The 14,883-nt window shown below is 40.9% G+C and overlaps 1 protein-coding gene across 5 annotated transcripts in view; it reads right to left on the bottom strand.

The window, feature by feature from the left end:
• Positions 1 to 1,771: 1,771 nt before the first annotated feature.
• PAQR5 (progestin and adipoQ receptor family member 5) overlaps positions 1,772 to 14,883 on the bottom strand; it is a 41,150-nt gene continuing 28,038 nt past the window's right edge. For 4 of the 5 annotated variants that reach the window (XM_050967598.1, XM_050967597.1, XM_050967596.1 and 1 more), the window contains 4 exons: positions 7,689 to 7,733; positions 6,112 to 6,208; positions 4,918 to 5,059; positions 1,772 to 3,963 (listed from right to left, as the gene is read on the bottom strand). In XM_050967598.1, coding sequence (XP_050823555.1) covers positions 3,716 to 3,963; positions 4,918 to 5,059; positions 6,112 to 6,208; positions 7,689 to 7,733 — 532 coding nt within the window. In that variant the 3' untranslated portion in view covers positions 1,772 to 3,715. The remainder of the gene's footprint in view (positions 3,964 to 4,917; positions 5,060 to 6,111; positions 6,209 to 7,688; positions 7,734 to 14,883) is intronic. The other variant, XM_050967599.1, reaches the window with a different exon arrangement.

Raw genomic sequence — 14,883 nt, 5'->3', positions numbered from 1 at the left:
CTAGGGAGAAAAGGTAGGCGCTGAAGGCTGGCAAAGTTGAGCTGTTTAAGAACTGGAGAGGAAGCAAGTTCCGAAGGCCCAGTACCCTAACAGAGAATATCCTGCCTGCTAGCTAGCCAGGACCTCCTCTCTTCTATTGAAAGCACTACGGGTGCTATTGCTAACAAGAGCTGCAGTAGTACATCACAGGGACAGCAGAATTTCTTAGGTAGGTCCCAGGAATTTTAGGGCATTATAGGTCAAAACTAACCTCATAAAAACGAGAAACTAGGCCATCAGTGGAGATCATAGAGCACAATTTAATATGCTCATGAGAGAGCAATTGCTTAAAAAGAAAGCTGCCAAATCCTGCATCAACTGCAGTTTCCAAATAGATTTAATATGTAGAGCATACTCCAGTGTCTAATCTCAAGGTGACAAAGGCATAGGAGACAGTTGCAAAGCCTGCATCCAAAAAAAAAAAAAAAGTTGGAGGGCATTACCTCCTAGCTCTCCATAGATGGAAAAAGGCTAACTTGGCTATAGCAGCTATCTGGTCTTCTAGCAACAGCCAAGATCTGATTGCTCTGCAGATTGCAAACCCTGGCCACAAAGGCCAGAACCACAGCTCAGTCAGTGGGCAGAAATAACCCACCCATCTCTTCTCATTGCTTCTGTCAATCAACCAACATCATCTCAGCCAGTTAGCCCTCATTTATGCCCCAGTTTTCCCCCAACGTTAAGTAATACATTTAATAGCTCCTGATAATCAGTGGGGTGGAGATGGAGAATATTGAACCTAAGAGGTGGACGAATGTAATTCTCATACTGAGGATGGGATTAGGGCTAGGCATAATATCATGGGAAGGGAGTTAGTTTTGGGGGTCTGGGGCTGAGGTAAAATAAAGACTAGGGTTAAAAGTAAGGTAGAGGTTAAATCCAGGAGAATGTTCCATCTAATTTTTTACATCCACGTGCAGAATGAATTTTGTTATATGCACCAATATGGAGGTGATGTGTGGCTGGGATGAGGCCAAGAGGGTTAAGTGCTGGGGCAGAGGTTTGGGATGCAGGGCAGTGAGGGCTCTGGCTGGGGGTGTAGGCTCTGGGATTGGGCTGGGAATGAGGAATTTGGGGTGCAGGAGGGGGCTAGGGCAGAGGGTTAGGGTGTGGGGGGGTGATGGCTCTGACTGAAGGTGCAGGCTCTGGGGTGGGGTCAGGGATGAGGGGTTTCGGGTGCAGGCTGCAGCAGGTAGAGAGGATTCCCTGCAGCCTTCTCTTACAGCAGCCCAGGACTGGGGAGAGTGCCTCTCCGTGATGTCAGTGGCAGCTTCAGAGGGGGCAGGGCCAAGGCACCTCTCCCTGCTGTACGGCTGCACAGCTTAAAAGGAACTTGGAGCCTGGCACTGGGTCGGAAATGACAGACATGGGATCATATCCCAAACACTGTTTAACTTTATCCTGGACAGATACCTGCCATGGTTGTCTCTTTTTTACACTTTGGCAACATTTGTATAGCTTGCCATGCTAACAAAGTACCACTGAATTGAAATATGTAACTGAAAAAAATGTTCTAGATTTGGTCTTAAAGTTGAAGGGCTTCACCTATTTCTTGGTTGGGGGTCTGATGAAGAGGATGCAAATTAAGCTCAGTGTTTGGGACAGGATAGGCCAAAGATTGCCCTTCAGTTTGCAGGACTCTGTTTGGATACTGTACAGACATGGTAGAGAGGCTGAAAGAAACAAACAGTTATTCTGGCATTCTTCACATGTAATAATATGACAAGACCAATTCTTCATAAATAGACTTTATTTCTTTACAGCTGTATAGCTTAATTCATGGTATGGTTTTGAATGTGTCTCTCACATTATAATTAATCTGGCTTCTCTTTCCATCTGATGTTTCAGGATCAGAAAATGTTGGAATGACACTCAACTAATTTGCTCTATTAAAATGTGTAAGTGTCAGACCAGATCCCCACGTGACACTGCTGTAGGGTCTAGAAGGATGAAGGAGCAGACTACCCTGTCGAACAGAAATGTGTTGTTTTACAGGTAGTTCTCCTATGAACCACTGCTTATTTGAAGTTACCTAATTGTGTATGTGTAATAGTCACAGAACATGGGACTTATTGAATCGGAAAAGTTAGACTACCAACTGAGAAAGAAAGAAATTAATTAATCCTGTAGAATCTTAAATCACTTTTTGCAAACAAAGCCAGACTTTCCCAGCTATACTAAAAGACAAGATAGATAAACAGATCAGCAGCACATATTAGCGTTTTTCTTGTCATAGTTATTTTTTTAATTAAATAAAATGTTGGATAAAAACGTTATATTCCAGTGCTAATAAATGTTAATAGAAATCTTGATCAGCTTTCAGAAGAAAGTAAGATCATTTCCAAGTTGTGTTTTTCCCAGAATATATTTAAAGATTGTGCTGTACTGTCAACCCAAAGTTTATCTATTACACCTCAATGGAAGCTACTATTTACAAAACATATAGTAAACCCATACAGTTATCAGGAAGCTTGATAATCTCATTGTAATTTTCTGCATTATATATTTATGTACTTAATAAAAATATATTCCAAGGTATTAGATAATCCAATATGCGATCAAGTCACAGATAACCTCAAAGCCTGAGACATTTGAGTACCACTCCTGTGTATAAAAAACAGTAATCAGCTACTCTAACAGACATTATAACCTGGCCTAGTACCTCTCTGGTCACCAGCTGAGTGCAAGTCAGTCCAATCGCAGGGTGCCACCTGCTTCCAAGCCAAAATTTGTGACCCCAGATTGCAATTTTGATGGCTTCTCAGTGATAGTCTTTCAGTGAGGTGTCTGCATACTGTGGAGAGGTTTAATTAAGAGCAATGGAGGCTTGATTCTCCTCTCATTCACATTACTGTAAGTCAGGAGTGTAACTGCTGAAGTCAGTGGAACTACCCCAATGTTAAGACTGATACAAGGGCCTGAATTACAGCTCATTGTACTCAATGGAAAACACCCACCGACTGATCAGGCCGTAAACAAGTGCAGAATCAGGCCAAGGAAATTTAGACTGAATATCAGAAAAACATACTAACAGTGAACTCAGACTGGAGTAATCTCCCGAGGGAAGAACTGAAAGGCCCAATCCTAGGAACACTAGAATTCTAGGGTGAAATCCTGGCTCTTATTAAAGTCTGTTGCAAAAGTGCCATTTACTTCAATAGGATCAAGATGTTACCCCATGTATTAAATATATAAAATATAGACACTTATGCCTATGAACTGACATAATCACAATGTACCATCATGTTATAATCAAAATAATAAAGTTTCCTGGTTCTACCCTAAAGCAGTCAACTGAAATCAGCACAGATAAATGACCCTTGACTTAGAAGATGGTATTGCAGTGTTTCATCATTTGGATTAAATCTGCCCTCAAATACTGGCTTGCAAAATATTACACTTCTCCCTTTTACAATGTTTTAATTTTTTTCTAAATAATTTCATGCTCAAATATCAACTTGACCTGATTTTAAACCATTTCACAATCTCTCCAACTTTAAAGTCATATGTACAAAAAGCAGTGCAATATAAAATGGTTCACTCTTGAAAACCCCTTAAGTATCTTCCCCAAGAAAATCAATCAAAATATCTCATCACCTTAATTGATCCAGTACTAAAGTTACTTGGTATTTCTCATTTACAGCAATGTAACTAAAAACCAATCTCTACTTCAAGTTTAATGCCTGTGTAGTTTTTCTTTCCTAGAGGACTTTGGTCTTGAATAGAGAGCCCATGAGAAAGCCACAATGATAGTTAGGCTAATGATAATGGAGATACCAATTGAACTAACTGTCTGAGAGAAAGAGAGAAGAGGTGAGAAAGCTAAGAGCCAGTCACGGCGAGTGTTCATGTCTATAAAGATGGCCTCCATTTGGAAGTGTGTGCCAATGATGCCACATACATGGAAAAGCTGGTGGCTGTGCCCTGCAACAGAGTCAAAAATATTTAACAAGAAATTTCTTGGTTTCATTAAAATACACCTCTGACAGTTTAGCAAATCTTATGTGCAAAAATTCAATTTATTTATTTTACTAATTTATATGGCTCTTATTGTGATGCTGCTAAACTAAGGCAATTGTCCATCTGGAAACTCACTGAATCCCTGCCTACTGTAAACCAAAGCTCTGCATATACTGCTTTGTGCTCTTATTCTGCCAGAGATTACAAGCTAAATAGAACTTGGCTGGATCACTGCTTGGATGGGAGACCACCAGGAAACACCTGTGTGCTGCAAGAAATGGTATTGATGAGTCAGGCTTTCTTCCAACTCAGTACTGTATAGCCTGGCACGATGGTGTAGATCGGGTCAGCAACTTTTCAGAAGTGGTGTGCCAAGTCTTCATTTATTCGCTCTAATATAAGGTTTTGCTTGCCAGTAATACATTTTAACGTTTTTAGATCTCTTTCTATAAGTCTATAATATATAATTAAACTCTTCTTGTACGTAAAGTAAATAAGGTTTTTAAAATGTTTAAGAAGCTTAATTTAAAATTAAATTAAAATGCAGAGCCCCCCGACCAGTGGCCAGGACCCAGGCAGTGTGAGTGCCACTGAAAATCAGCTCACATGCCGCCTTCAGAACACGTGCCATAGGTTGCCTACCCCAGTATAGATTTTTGGATGGCAAAGGACCACTTTGTGGTCATTAGAGATTCTATGATGCTTCTTGAAACAAGAGGTCATTGGAGATGCCTTCTTGCACAACTGTGCATGGCTACTCTAACCATGACTGTGAAACAGTGAATGCATTTTCCTGATATGAACCATTTACTCTGCTCCGGATATATTATATCCCTCATGAGATGCCCAAGCTTCTGTGCTCTTAAATGCTGGAAATAAAAAATAGTAAAGACAAGAATCACAGTGTTCTGCACTCACCAATATAGTCAAAGCGTCCCGGTGCAAGTCTTTCAGGCAGATGTGCAGCAAAAATGAAACAAGTGAGGAAGGCAAACACACAGTGCTTGTAGTGGACTGGGATTACACTTTCCATGCAGCTTTCCCCAGTACACAGATATAGCTATGATATCAAAAGGAAAAATTACACATGGGGTACCAAGAAAAGGAAAGTTAGAGAACTACTGAAGAATACCTCTAGATTGGGGCCAGATTTGCTGCTATGCTAAGGTTCCCCGGCCTCATAAAATGGCTAGAGGTGGCTTGTGGAGTAGTCACCCCCCAAACCAGAATGCTCCACTAGCAGAAAGCTTGCACAGGCAGTTCCCCTGCCCCCTGTGCTAGCCACTTTTTCATTTCCAGTGTAAGCTGAAAGGGGGGCTAGGGCAGGGGCATTCATACATTGGGGCATGGGTGGGATCAACAGTGAAGTGGGCGTGGTTATATCTGAGTCTTATTCGCCACTGGTGTAAGGTCCCTAAGGGCCCTTATGCCAGTGTTGTAAGTTAAAGCCTTTTTCATGGAGCTTCAGTTTAGACTGGCTGGGAATCAGGTAGCCTCAGTCAGCTCCTGTGCCTGTCCTGCTGGGACACAGGGAGAATCAAGCCCAAGCTGTCTATATATAACAGGGATTTCTTGTCTGTCTGTTGCATGTTTCCAAAGAACACACCACCTATCCCTGTAGCCCTATATACCAAGATGATGATATTTAACTACTAGCCATTTTAGTATGAGGACTAAAAGTGGCCACTTAGTCGGGCTGGATTATTGTACGCTGGGATCTGGAACACTGTGAGCAGAACCCAGTAGTAGATATGAGAGCAGATGCAATCATCTGTATTTTATGCAAATTGTGGTCCAAATACTAACGAGCTTACTCAGGCAGAACTCCCACTGACATCCAAGAATTGGGCCAAGGGCAGCTTTTGGGCTCATGGTAAATTGCCAATATGTTTGAGTGCCCCAGTACTGAGCACAAAATAATCTGTACATCAACAAATATTTGCTAAAAATAGCCAAACACTGTTTTCTAGCTCATATAGTTTTCCTTTTTAAAAAAGTCTGGATATTTTCCTAAATACGCTCAGTCTCATGTTAATAGCCGATAGTTACTTCACTGCAGGAAGCCAATGTATTTTATGGCATCTTAATAAGAGTTGAATGTTCAGTGCGTACCCTGTAGAAGAGAGGCGTGCTGTCGAACAGGTACGGATATGCAAAAGCCAGCGTGCGAAGAGTTTTACTGAGCCTGGGCTGCTTTATCTCGGGGAACCTACATAAAACGCATTTCAAATTACAAAATTAAAGCAAATAAGGATTGTGCAACTGCCAGGGATATTTTCGAAGGAACTGTGGCTTGCAGAACATGCTTTTTATGTAAATTTTTTTGCACAGCCATATTTCCACAGCTGTTGTAATCTATACTAGCGTACAACAAGCTGTCTAAGCCTAGAAGTGGGGCTGGAGAAATTAAACCCAAATTACAGCCATCCTCAACTTGTTTTTGCAACTAATTATTGTAAAACGTGGTAGACAAACAAGCCACATAAATGTCCAGGTTTGTTCTAACAATGACCTTGTTTATAATGTATCAATCAGCTGAATTATGCAAAGACTGGTTAAAACTGTGGGCCTGGCCCAACTCTACTGAAGTCAATGGAAAGACTCCCACTGCCTTTACCATGCATGGATCAGGCCTTTTGAGACAGGGCACCCACAATCATTCCTCATTAAACTCCATTGATTCCCCACTTCTTCAGCTCTCATGTTGTAGATAAGACAATTAACAAATTGAAAATAGCTGAATCTTGCACTAATACAGGAGCATAGCAGGCCAGTCATCATTAATAATAAGGAATGATGAATGGAGCAGATGGATATCTTGATTCTATAATTCAGCAAACTTCCATGTTGGGTCTCCAGCCTGATAGCTAGTATTGTGGTGTGCTGCTGTGTCGTTGAGGTGAGAGAGTCCAACATAAACAGACACTGGGATCAGTGTTGGAAGTTCTGGTTCCTTGTGTGATTCACTATAACAATCTTTCCAGTTGTTTTCTGCAGGCCACAGTGGAATTAGCAGCATATTGAGGAGTCTGTAGCCATTTCCATGATGGCTGAATCACACAAATTTATTTCCCAGATTACAAGATTCCTACCATTGTGTAAAATCACCGAACAGCAAACAAATCAGACACAATTTTCTAAACTCTGATTGACTAAAATGGATGTCTCTTCTAGATGTAGATTAGCATGCACCGGGCTCTTCAACACAGACTCTGAGAGCGACTTTGAAAGTATGAAATCTTTTTACATCATCTTGGCACACATTTCAAAGCAGTATTAATGGCCTAAGGGAAAACACTGAGAAAGTGCGTCCTTTAAAATTTAGCAACATCTACCATATGTCAGTTGGAAAAAACAGAGTTTACTTCTTTAAAAGTTATAGTTATTTTGACCTCTTGAGTTTTTGAACTCCTTCATCACAGAGGCTAGATATTGAACTCAGTGTTGTCATAAAAATAGATCTATTTATATTGGATTACAAGGTCTTGTAAGTAAAGCAGCATTCATGCCATGGTCATGAATATTGATTCATTAAATTGAATCACAGTTTCAGTTTACAATGCATGACACATGTCTTAGAATACTTATATTTTGCATCCAGCCAAGATTTTGTAAATGCAGCATTTCAGGGAATACAAACATATTAGCTAAAATTCAAAATAAAATAAAATAAATCTGACCCTTATTACCTTTCTATGACATCACTGTTATAATGGAGATATGGAGCACCAAGCCTGTTGATTACAATCATATGGTAAATGAGAAGAAAAGAGTATGTTTGGGTGGAGACATATATGCTGGACTTTGTTAGCAATACAAAGAAAATGGTTGAGACGCACTTTATACTTTGTTGGTGCAAAGTCTAAACATAATTTACCAGTCCTCAGCAAATGTGCAAAGAGCTGAAAGAAGTGATGATTGTGCCAAAGAGGAGAGTTAGAAAGAACACCAAACCTTTCAGCAGAAAAAACGTGTTCATAGGTGACTTTCATTTACTCAAATGAAGAGCTTGCGATTCCAAACCAAGACAGAACCAGAAAGACACACATTACTGCTCAGTGGTACACATACAAAGTTCATAGTAAATGCGATGCATTACCATTCTATCCAGGTCAGAAATCCAGTTGGAATATCAGGGATCATAGACACTTCGCTTATCCCTTCGAGTCAGGGCTTGATCCTGTAAATCCTTGAGTGGTGTAGCACAAGTGGAGGCTGGTTCCATGTGAGGGCAAGGAAAGATAAGCATGGGGTGTAGTATGGCAAAAGTAAGCTTCAAATCTCCTTCATCCCTGCTCCCAATGTGGTTACATACAGTGTATTGAATGGGTGTGTCTTGATGCTAATTTGGGTCGTCTTAACTCTGCACTTCTTCCTTAGGTCTTATTCTTGCTATCAAGGAGAACAGACTTGGTAGCTACACAGCAGCTGTTTCATTACTGCAAGTTCAAATTTCTCACTGCTCCTTGTCCTTGCACCTTTTACATGCAGCATTCTGTGCTCAGGTCATCTAAGGTTCCCTGCCAACTTCTCAGCTCTTTTAACACCCTGTCCCTGCAAAACAATTCTTTGTAACTATCCAGACTTTCTGAGCAATGAACTAGATCAGTGTTTCTCAAACTTTTGCATTGGTGACCCCTTTCACACAGCAAACCAATGAGTGCAACCCCCCTTATAAATTTAAAACACTTTTTTTGTATTTAACACAATTATAAATGCTGGAGGCAAAGCGGGGTTTGGGGGTGGAGGCTGATAGCTCGCGACCTGCTATGTAATAACCTGGTGCTCCCTGAGGGTTACAACCCCCAGTTTGAAAACCCCTGGACTAGATACTGACTAGTGCTTTTCAAATCAGATGTGAAGCTGGCCCCCAACAAAGCTCTGACACAGTTTGGACCTCTGTGAAAGCCTGTTGTAAGGTCTGCAGACTTTGGGTATGGAAAACGACGATGATCCTATTGGCTCTCTTTTTATCCTCCTTGTAGGGTGCTGAGCTTAGGTGCAAGTGTAGATTCCATCCCATCCTGCATGTCCTCATGCCACCCATTCAAATACTGCTGTGCTACTAGTTTCCCTGCATTTTGCTACTTCTTTTTAGCAATGTACAAACCTACATTTGCTTCCATTTCTGAAACATAACACCAATTCTTCAGCCCAGGTGCGCAGTTCTGCAAATAAAGTTTAAGTGAGATGCACCAAATCCCAGAAATACTTCTCTGTTTTCTTCCATTTGTCCAGTCTTTATTCTAGATCCATGTAGGAATCTGAAGTGAGAGCTCTTGAGATGTGACTGCTGCACAGATACTGCTTCAGTGGGTGAGAAGGATATGGGAAGAAGTAGGAAGTTCTCAGTGAGAAAGCAATGGAGGCATCCTGCTTCCCCTAAAAGTCAAAAATAAGTTCAGTTTCAGCCATTTTTATACACTTTCACATTTGATAATTCAGTATTCGTAAAGTACATAAAAGGGAAAAAATGCTTTATTGCCAACTCACCAATCAACTATCCAGTATTGAAACAAATTCCTGAGAAGCTGGTAAGAGCTGGTACGGTAGATTTATAGAAACACATTAACCTTTTTCTGATGACCATGATAAAAGTTCCTGCCTTCATCAAGAAGTTCCATCTTCATGCTGATACACTGATTCATATTCCTATTAATCTTCATGAGGAACAGCATGAAGTGGTTAAGAAGAATGAGTACATAGAATCATAGAAATGTAGATCTGGAAGGGATCTTGAGAGGTCATCTAGTCTAATCCCCTGTGCTGAGGCAGAACCAAGTAAACCTTATTCTGCTGCTCTCACATTCCTTTCCTTAGGAATCATGAAATTTATCATTTCAGATGGTCACTTTCACCCAAATTGCCTTCCACCTTCAGATTCGCTACCAATTCCTCCCGGTTGGTCAGAATCAAGTCTAAAATGGCTCTCGCCCTGGTTATTTCCTCCATTTTCTGAAATAAAAAATTGTTCCCAATACATTCCAATAATTTATTGGACATTTTGTATTTTGCTGCATTATTTTTCCAACAGTTGTCTGGATAAAGTGCCCCATTAGTACCAGGTCTTGTGTTTTGGATATTTCTGTTATTTGTTCTAGAAATGTCTCATCCACTTTTTCCTGATCTCGTGGTTTATAGTAGCCCCCTACCATGATGTCACCCCTATTTTTCCCCTTTTATCTTTACCCAGGGATTTTCAACTGATATGCTTCTCACCTCCTTCTAGATCTCAGAACAAGTCTATATATTCTTAATATACAATGCAACATTTCCTGCCTTTTTCCCTGCTTGTTCTTCCTACACAATCTCTACCAATATTCCAGTCATGAGATTTAGCCCACCAAGTCTCTGTGATACCAATTAATTCATAATTTAGCTTACATACTAATACTTTCTCCATTTTTAGTTATTGTAGAGCAGTGGTTCCAAACTTTAACAACCTGTGAACCCTTTTCAGTAAAATGTCAAGTCTTGCAAACCTCTGCCTAAAAATGAATATTTCCAGGGATTTTTTTCCCTTACCTGAGTATAAATTAAAAAAGCAGTGATCTTGGAAATATAAAATTTGTTTTTATGACATGCTTATTACAGAGTATTTATTGTTAATTATTATTTATCATTACAGTATTTTTATTACATTATGAAAACGGCAACACTGTTCCAAGATCTCACTTTCATAGCTTGTATCACTTTGATTAAGCCTGTTATAAGACAAGGCTCCTATGTTTCATCAAGGAGAATCAGATGTGAAACAGCAGGAAGGTATTTAAGAAGCCAACTCAAAGAGTTCCTCCTACACAAGCATTCAGGTCTTGAGCAATCCAGGCAAACAACGCACATTACAACAAAGCTTAAACTTGTTCTTCATAATAATTTTAAAAAACAATACTAGCTTCCTGTTTCATTTTAAAAGCCAAAAAATATCCACCTCCCTTTCAGTTTCTTATAAGGAGTCTTGAAGTTTAAATCTCCTCAGTGTGATAGATGCACTTGCTTTGATCTGCTTGGCTCTTGGAAGTGCAGGGGCTCTGGGCTGCTGGCCCTGTGCTGTCCCTCTGTCCACCGTTAGGGATTTTTTTCCCAAGAGCCTCCTATAACATTTCATGAACCCCAGTTTGGGAACCACTGTTTTACAGCAAGTGAAAATAGTTGCCAACTGCTTGATGTCCCACCCGAACAGGTTAATACTGTGCTGGCTGTAATCTGGAGCTGTAGGCTGTTTGATAGTAATGGCTTCAGATTTAGTTTTGTTGGGATTAATAACCAGACCCATGCAAGCTACTTTGCTGTTTACAACCAGCTCAATATTAACCTGTCCTAATTGACACATGGAGCAGCTGCCAGCTGTCAGATCCTTGAGTAGCGTCAAAGACAATGCTGAACAATGCTTGGAAAATGTGGACTCTTGTATAGCAGCATCCTTGATTCAGGCCCTTCAGTGACCTCTGTGGGGACCTCATGACATCAAGCTTTCTACGAAGCTGCAGGTCTATAGAATGACAGTTACACCAATTCTATTGCACAGAAATGAAACGTGGGCGCATCCGAAGATCACTGGACTGATGGTTCTAATTTTCATTGTCTCCATCAGCTGCTCCATATGAAGTGGCAAGACAAGATCAGAAATGAAGATATTCAGAGCCAAATCCAACAATCATCTCCATCAGGACCGGATCAGTCCCAGCAGCTTTGTTAGTATGGATATATTATAAAAATGGAAGACCAATGAGTTCTGATGCATGCTTACTAATGAATGCTGCTACCCCGCCGGTGACCATGTGGGTGCCAAATGCTTCAGTGGCATGACAAGGTTGCCAGTAGTGGACAGAAACCTCAGTATACAACCAGACAACTTTAAGCACCATGCCGAAGATCGATCCGGATGACGACTGCTTTACAAGAAGACTACGTCCCTTTGGGATTTGCCAAGATGATGATGAAGTGCAAATGGCCTGAGTATTAATCAACCTGAAATCGTTATACTATATTGTTGCAGCTACATAATCTTTTACTCACTAAAATAATCTACATGCCTATGAAAGTTAGTGCCCAGTTCATTTGGAGGAGTGGAAATATATCTGCTTATTGGTAGATGTGGTTGTGATGGGATCCCCCCAAGGTGCAGCCTGGGACTGTGGGACCGCTGTGCCCCCTTAACCCTCTCCAGCCTGGGCCGTCTCTCGCAATGCCTTGCTAATGACCAGCAGCAAACCCCTCCAGGCGCTGTAATCACTCAGCACAACAGCATGTGGAGCTCCACACCCAGCTAGATTGCATGGATGCTCCCAGAGCCACTCATGAATCACACAGAGAAAGGTACCAGAGCCACATTCCCCCAGCTCCCAGCACTGTGCCCCAGGAATATACCGTCATGCACTGCTCAAGATGGCAGTGCAGATTTATTAATTGGTTCACCCCTTCATCAATGGAAAGTGGACATACACCAGCCTTTGTCAAACCTGAGCAGATTTGCCACACACTTCATACAAACTCACTGGAAAAGATAAACAGTAAAACAAATGTATTGACTATAAAAGGTAGATTTTAAGTGATATTAAGTGATAGGGAAAAAGTCAGAGTTTAGTTACCAAAAGAAATAAAATATGACCATGAAGTCTAAACTCTCAACCCTATTAGACAGGGCAACAACTAGATTAAGCAGTTTTTCTCACCCCACTGGACATTACAGTCCTTAGTATACAGATTTTCCCTTTGAATCTGGGCCATTCTCCTCTGCTGGAGTCTTGTCTTCTCGGTATTTTAGTTGCTTGCAGCATATGTGGGGGAAGGAGAAAGGCCAAGCATATGGCCACTCTGTCTGTTTTATACCCTCAATCCATGTGCTTGGAAAACACAAGTCCAGCATGTCTGGGTGGGCCTTGCTGAGTCTCTAGGCAAGATTGAGCAATTCCCCTGGTGTGGTCTCATGCAGGTGAGTCATTGCATTGTGCATTGCTCCCGTTTTGGACAATGGTTGTTGATGAGTTGATTGATACCCCACCCAGGTGTTGGCTACTTTCTTTGCTGTTGCCTCTGGTGAGCTGATGTCTGGCTGATTCCCCAATTTACAGCATGTTTTAGTGACCACCATACAACACAATTCTCATAACTTCACATGCATCAATGTACACACATGGACAGAGAAATGACTTTCAGCAGGTCATAACCTTTCCCCTGATACCTTACAAGGCATGCTTTATACATAAGATCACAATCATATGTAAATGAGGAATATGGAGGTTCCAGGACACTCCCCCAAGGTACAGAATGTCACAGTGGTTTCTCTGTGAATGGTCATAAAAGTTATGATAGATGTGGATGGCCCACGATTGCATTGGCCTACTACTGGGAGTGTTTTTTTAGAAAGACAAGAGAGAGAGATTCATGGATGGCTGCAGTTCTAAACATGTTAGACTGCATTGCTTCCAACATTGCCCATTCTGCAATTTGGACCAAGTTTTGCTCTGACTCACATTGATTTTTAGGAAGAGTTGCACTGGCGTAACTCAGCAGAATCTGGTCCCTTAGCTATAGTAATTAAGATTACGGAAGGATTCTGTGTTGTATGAAAGCAAATGAGATTTACTGCTGTCACTGAGCACTAAATTTCCTGCATGGTGCTCAATGCCTTAAACTCCCAGGGACTCAGTCAGGCCCTTAAATTCTCTCCCATTTTCTTTTCAACCTTTTCCTGTTGAAGCAGGATCTCTGACCCTTGCGTGGCTCATGCACCCTTTGGGGATACAATCATGAGTTAGCCACTTACATAAACAAGGAAGAGGACTTTGGCGAAGAGACATTCACAAAACTATGGATTTTACAGAACTGTGCACTCCTAGTGTATTTCACTGAACATCAAACCCCCTGGGGAAATTGATTCTGTGCCACAGGGTGGCATTGTTCTTCCTGTGCAGCTGCGGGCCTGAGCCTAAAAGAAAAAAAGAAAAGAGAGAGACAGATGAAAAGAAAAGAATAGATGGAGAGTCTGGTAGCTAACAAAGTCATTGCTGGCACAGGATAAGGTGAGGTTCCATGCTGCTGCAGCTCATTTGACAGGGAAGCTCTATTTTGCATGAATGAAGTTAAGGAAATATATAAAAGCTTCCGATAAGAGTTCAGCATCAACTGCACAGAGATATTCTCTGATTTTATTATATGTTTACTATGGACAATAGAGAAGTTACCTACTCGTAGGGGACAACATTGCACTGCTGATTGTGAAGCAACAGGATGGTTTGGTAGGAAGAGAAAGATGTCTCTAGGATTCAGGAATGATAAGTAGCAAGAGCTATTATCCCATTAGAGACAGCAATTAGAAATCAGTGGGCCTGATTCTCCACTCAGACTGGTGTAAATCAGGTATATATTATTTGAGCCAATGGAATCACCCTGGTGTAAAGTTAGAGCAGAATCAAGCCCACTAGTCACAATTTCTGCTTACTCAGAAACCTTTTTTTGACTTGTAAAAATGGTGACGTTTGATGGCGGCACCACAGATACAATTGACACTTCAGCATTGCTGAGACAACAATGTTACACTGTCTTATCTGATCTATTTAGTGCTGTAAAAAAGTTTTACATGACCATATCTCCAGTTCTGCAATTGGGGGATGCTGGCATTTCAATTTGTAAATTAAAAAGAATTTAAAATAGGTTAAAAAGCTACACTTGGACTGGTCAAACTTGTTGACATTTTATAACTGGGTTAGCCTGGTAATACTTGAAATTGTAAAAGCTAGAGTTAACCCACTGTCACCTGTCTTCATTTGTCTAACCAGACAACAGAAATCAAAAGTCAACCAACACAAAAGAGGAGGGGAAAACAAACAGAAGAAGAGAGAAACAGAGTTAAAAAAGAAAAAAGGACAGGGGAAAAAAAGG

This window comes from Gopherus flavomarginatus, chromosome 9, assembly GCF_025201925.1.
Source record: "Gopherus flavomarginatus isolate rGopFla2 chromosome 9, rGopFla2.mat.asm, whole genome shotgun sequence".
Taxonomy (NCBI): Eukaryota; Metazoa; Chordata; order Testudines; family Testudinidae; genus Gopherus; species Gopherus flavomarginatus.
This window is presented reverse-complemented; position numbering and strand designations above follow the sequence as displayed.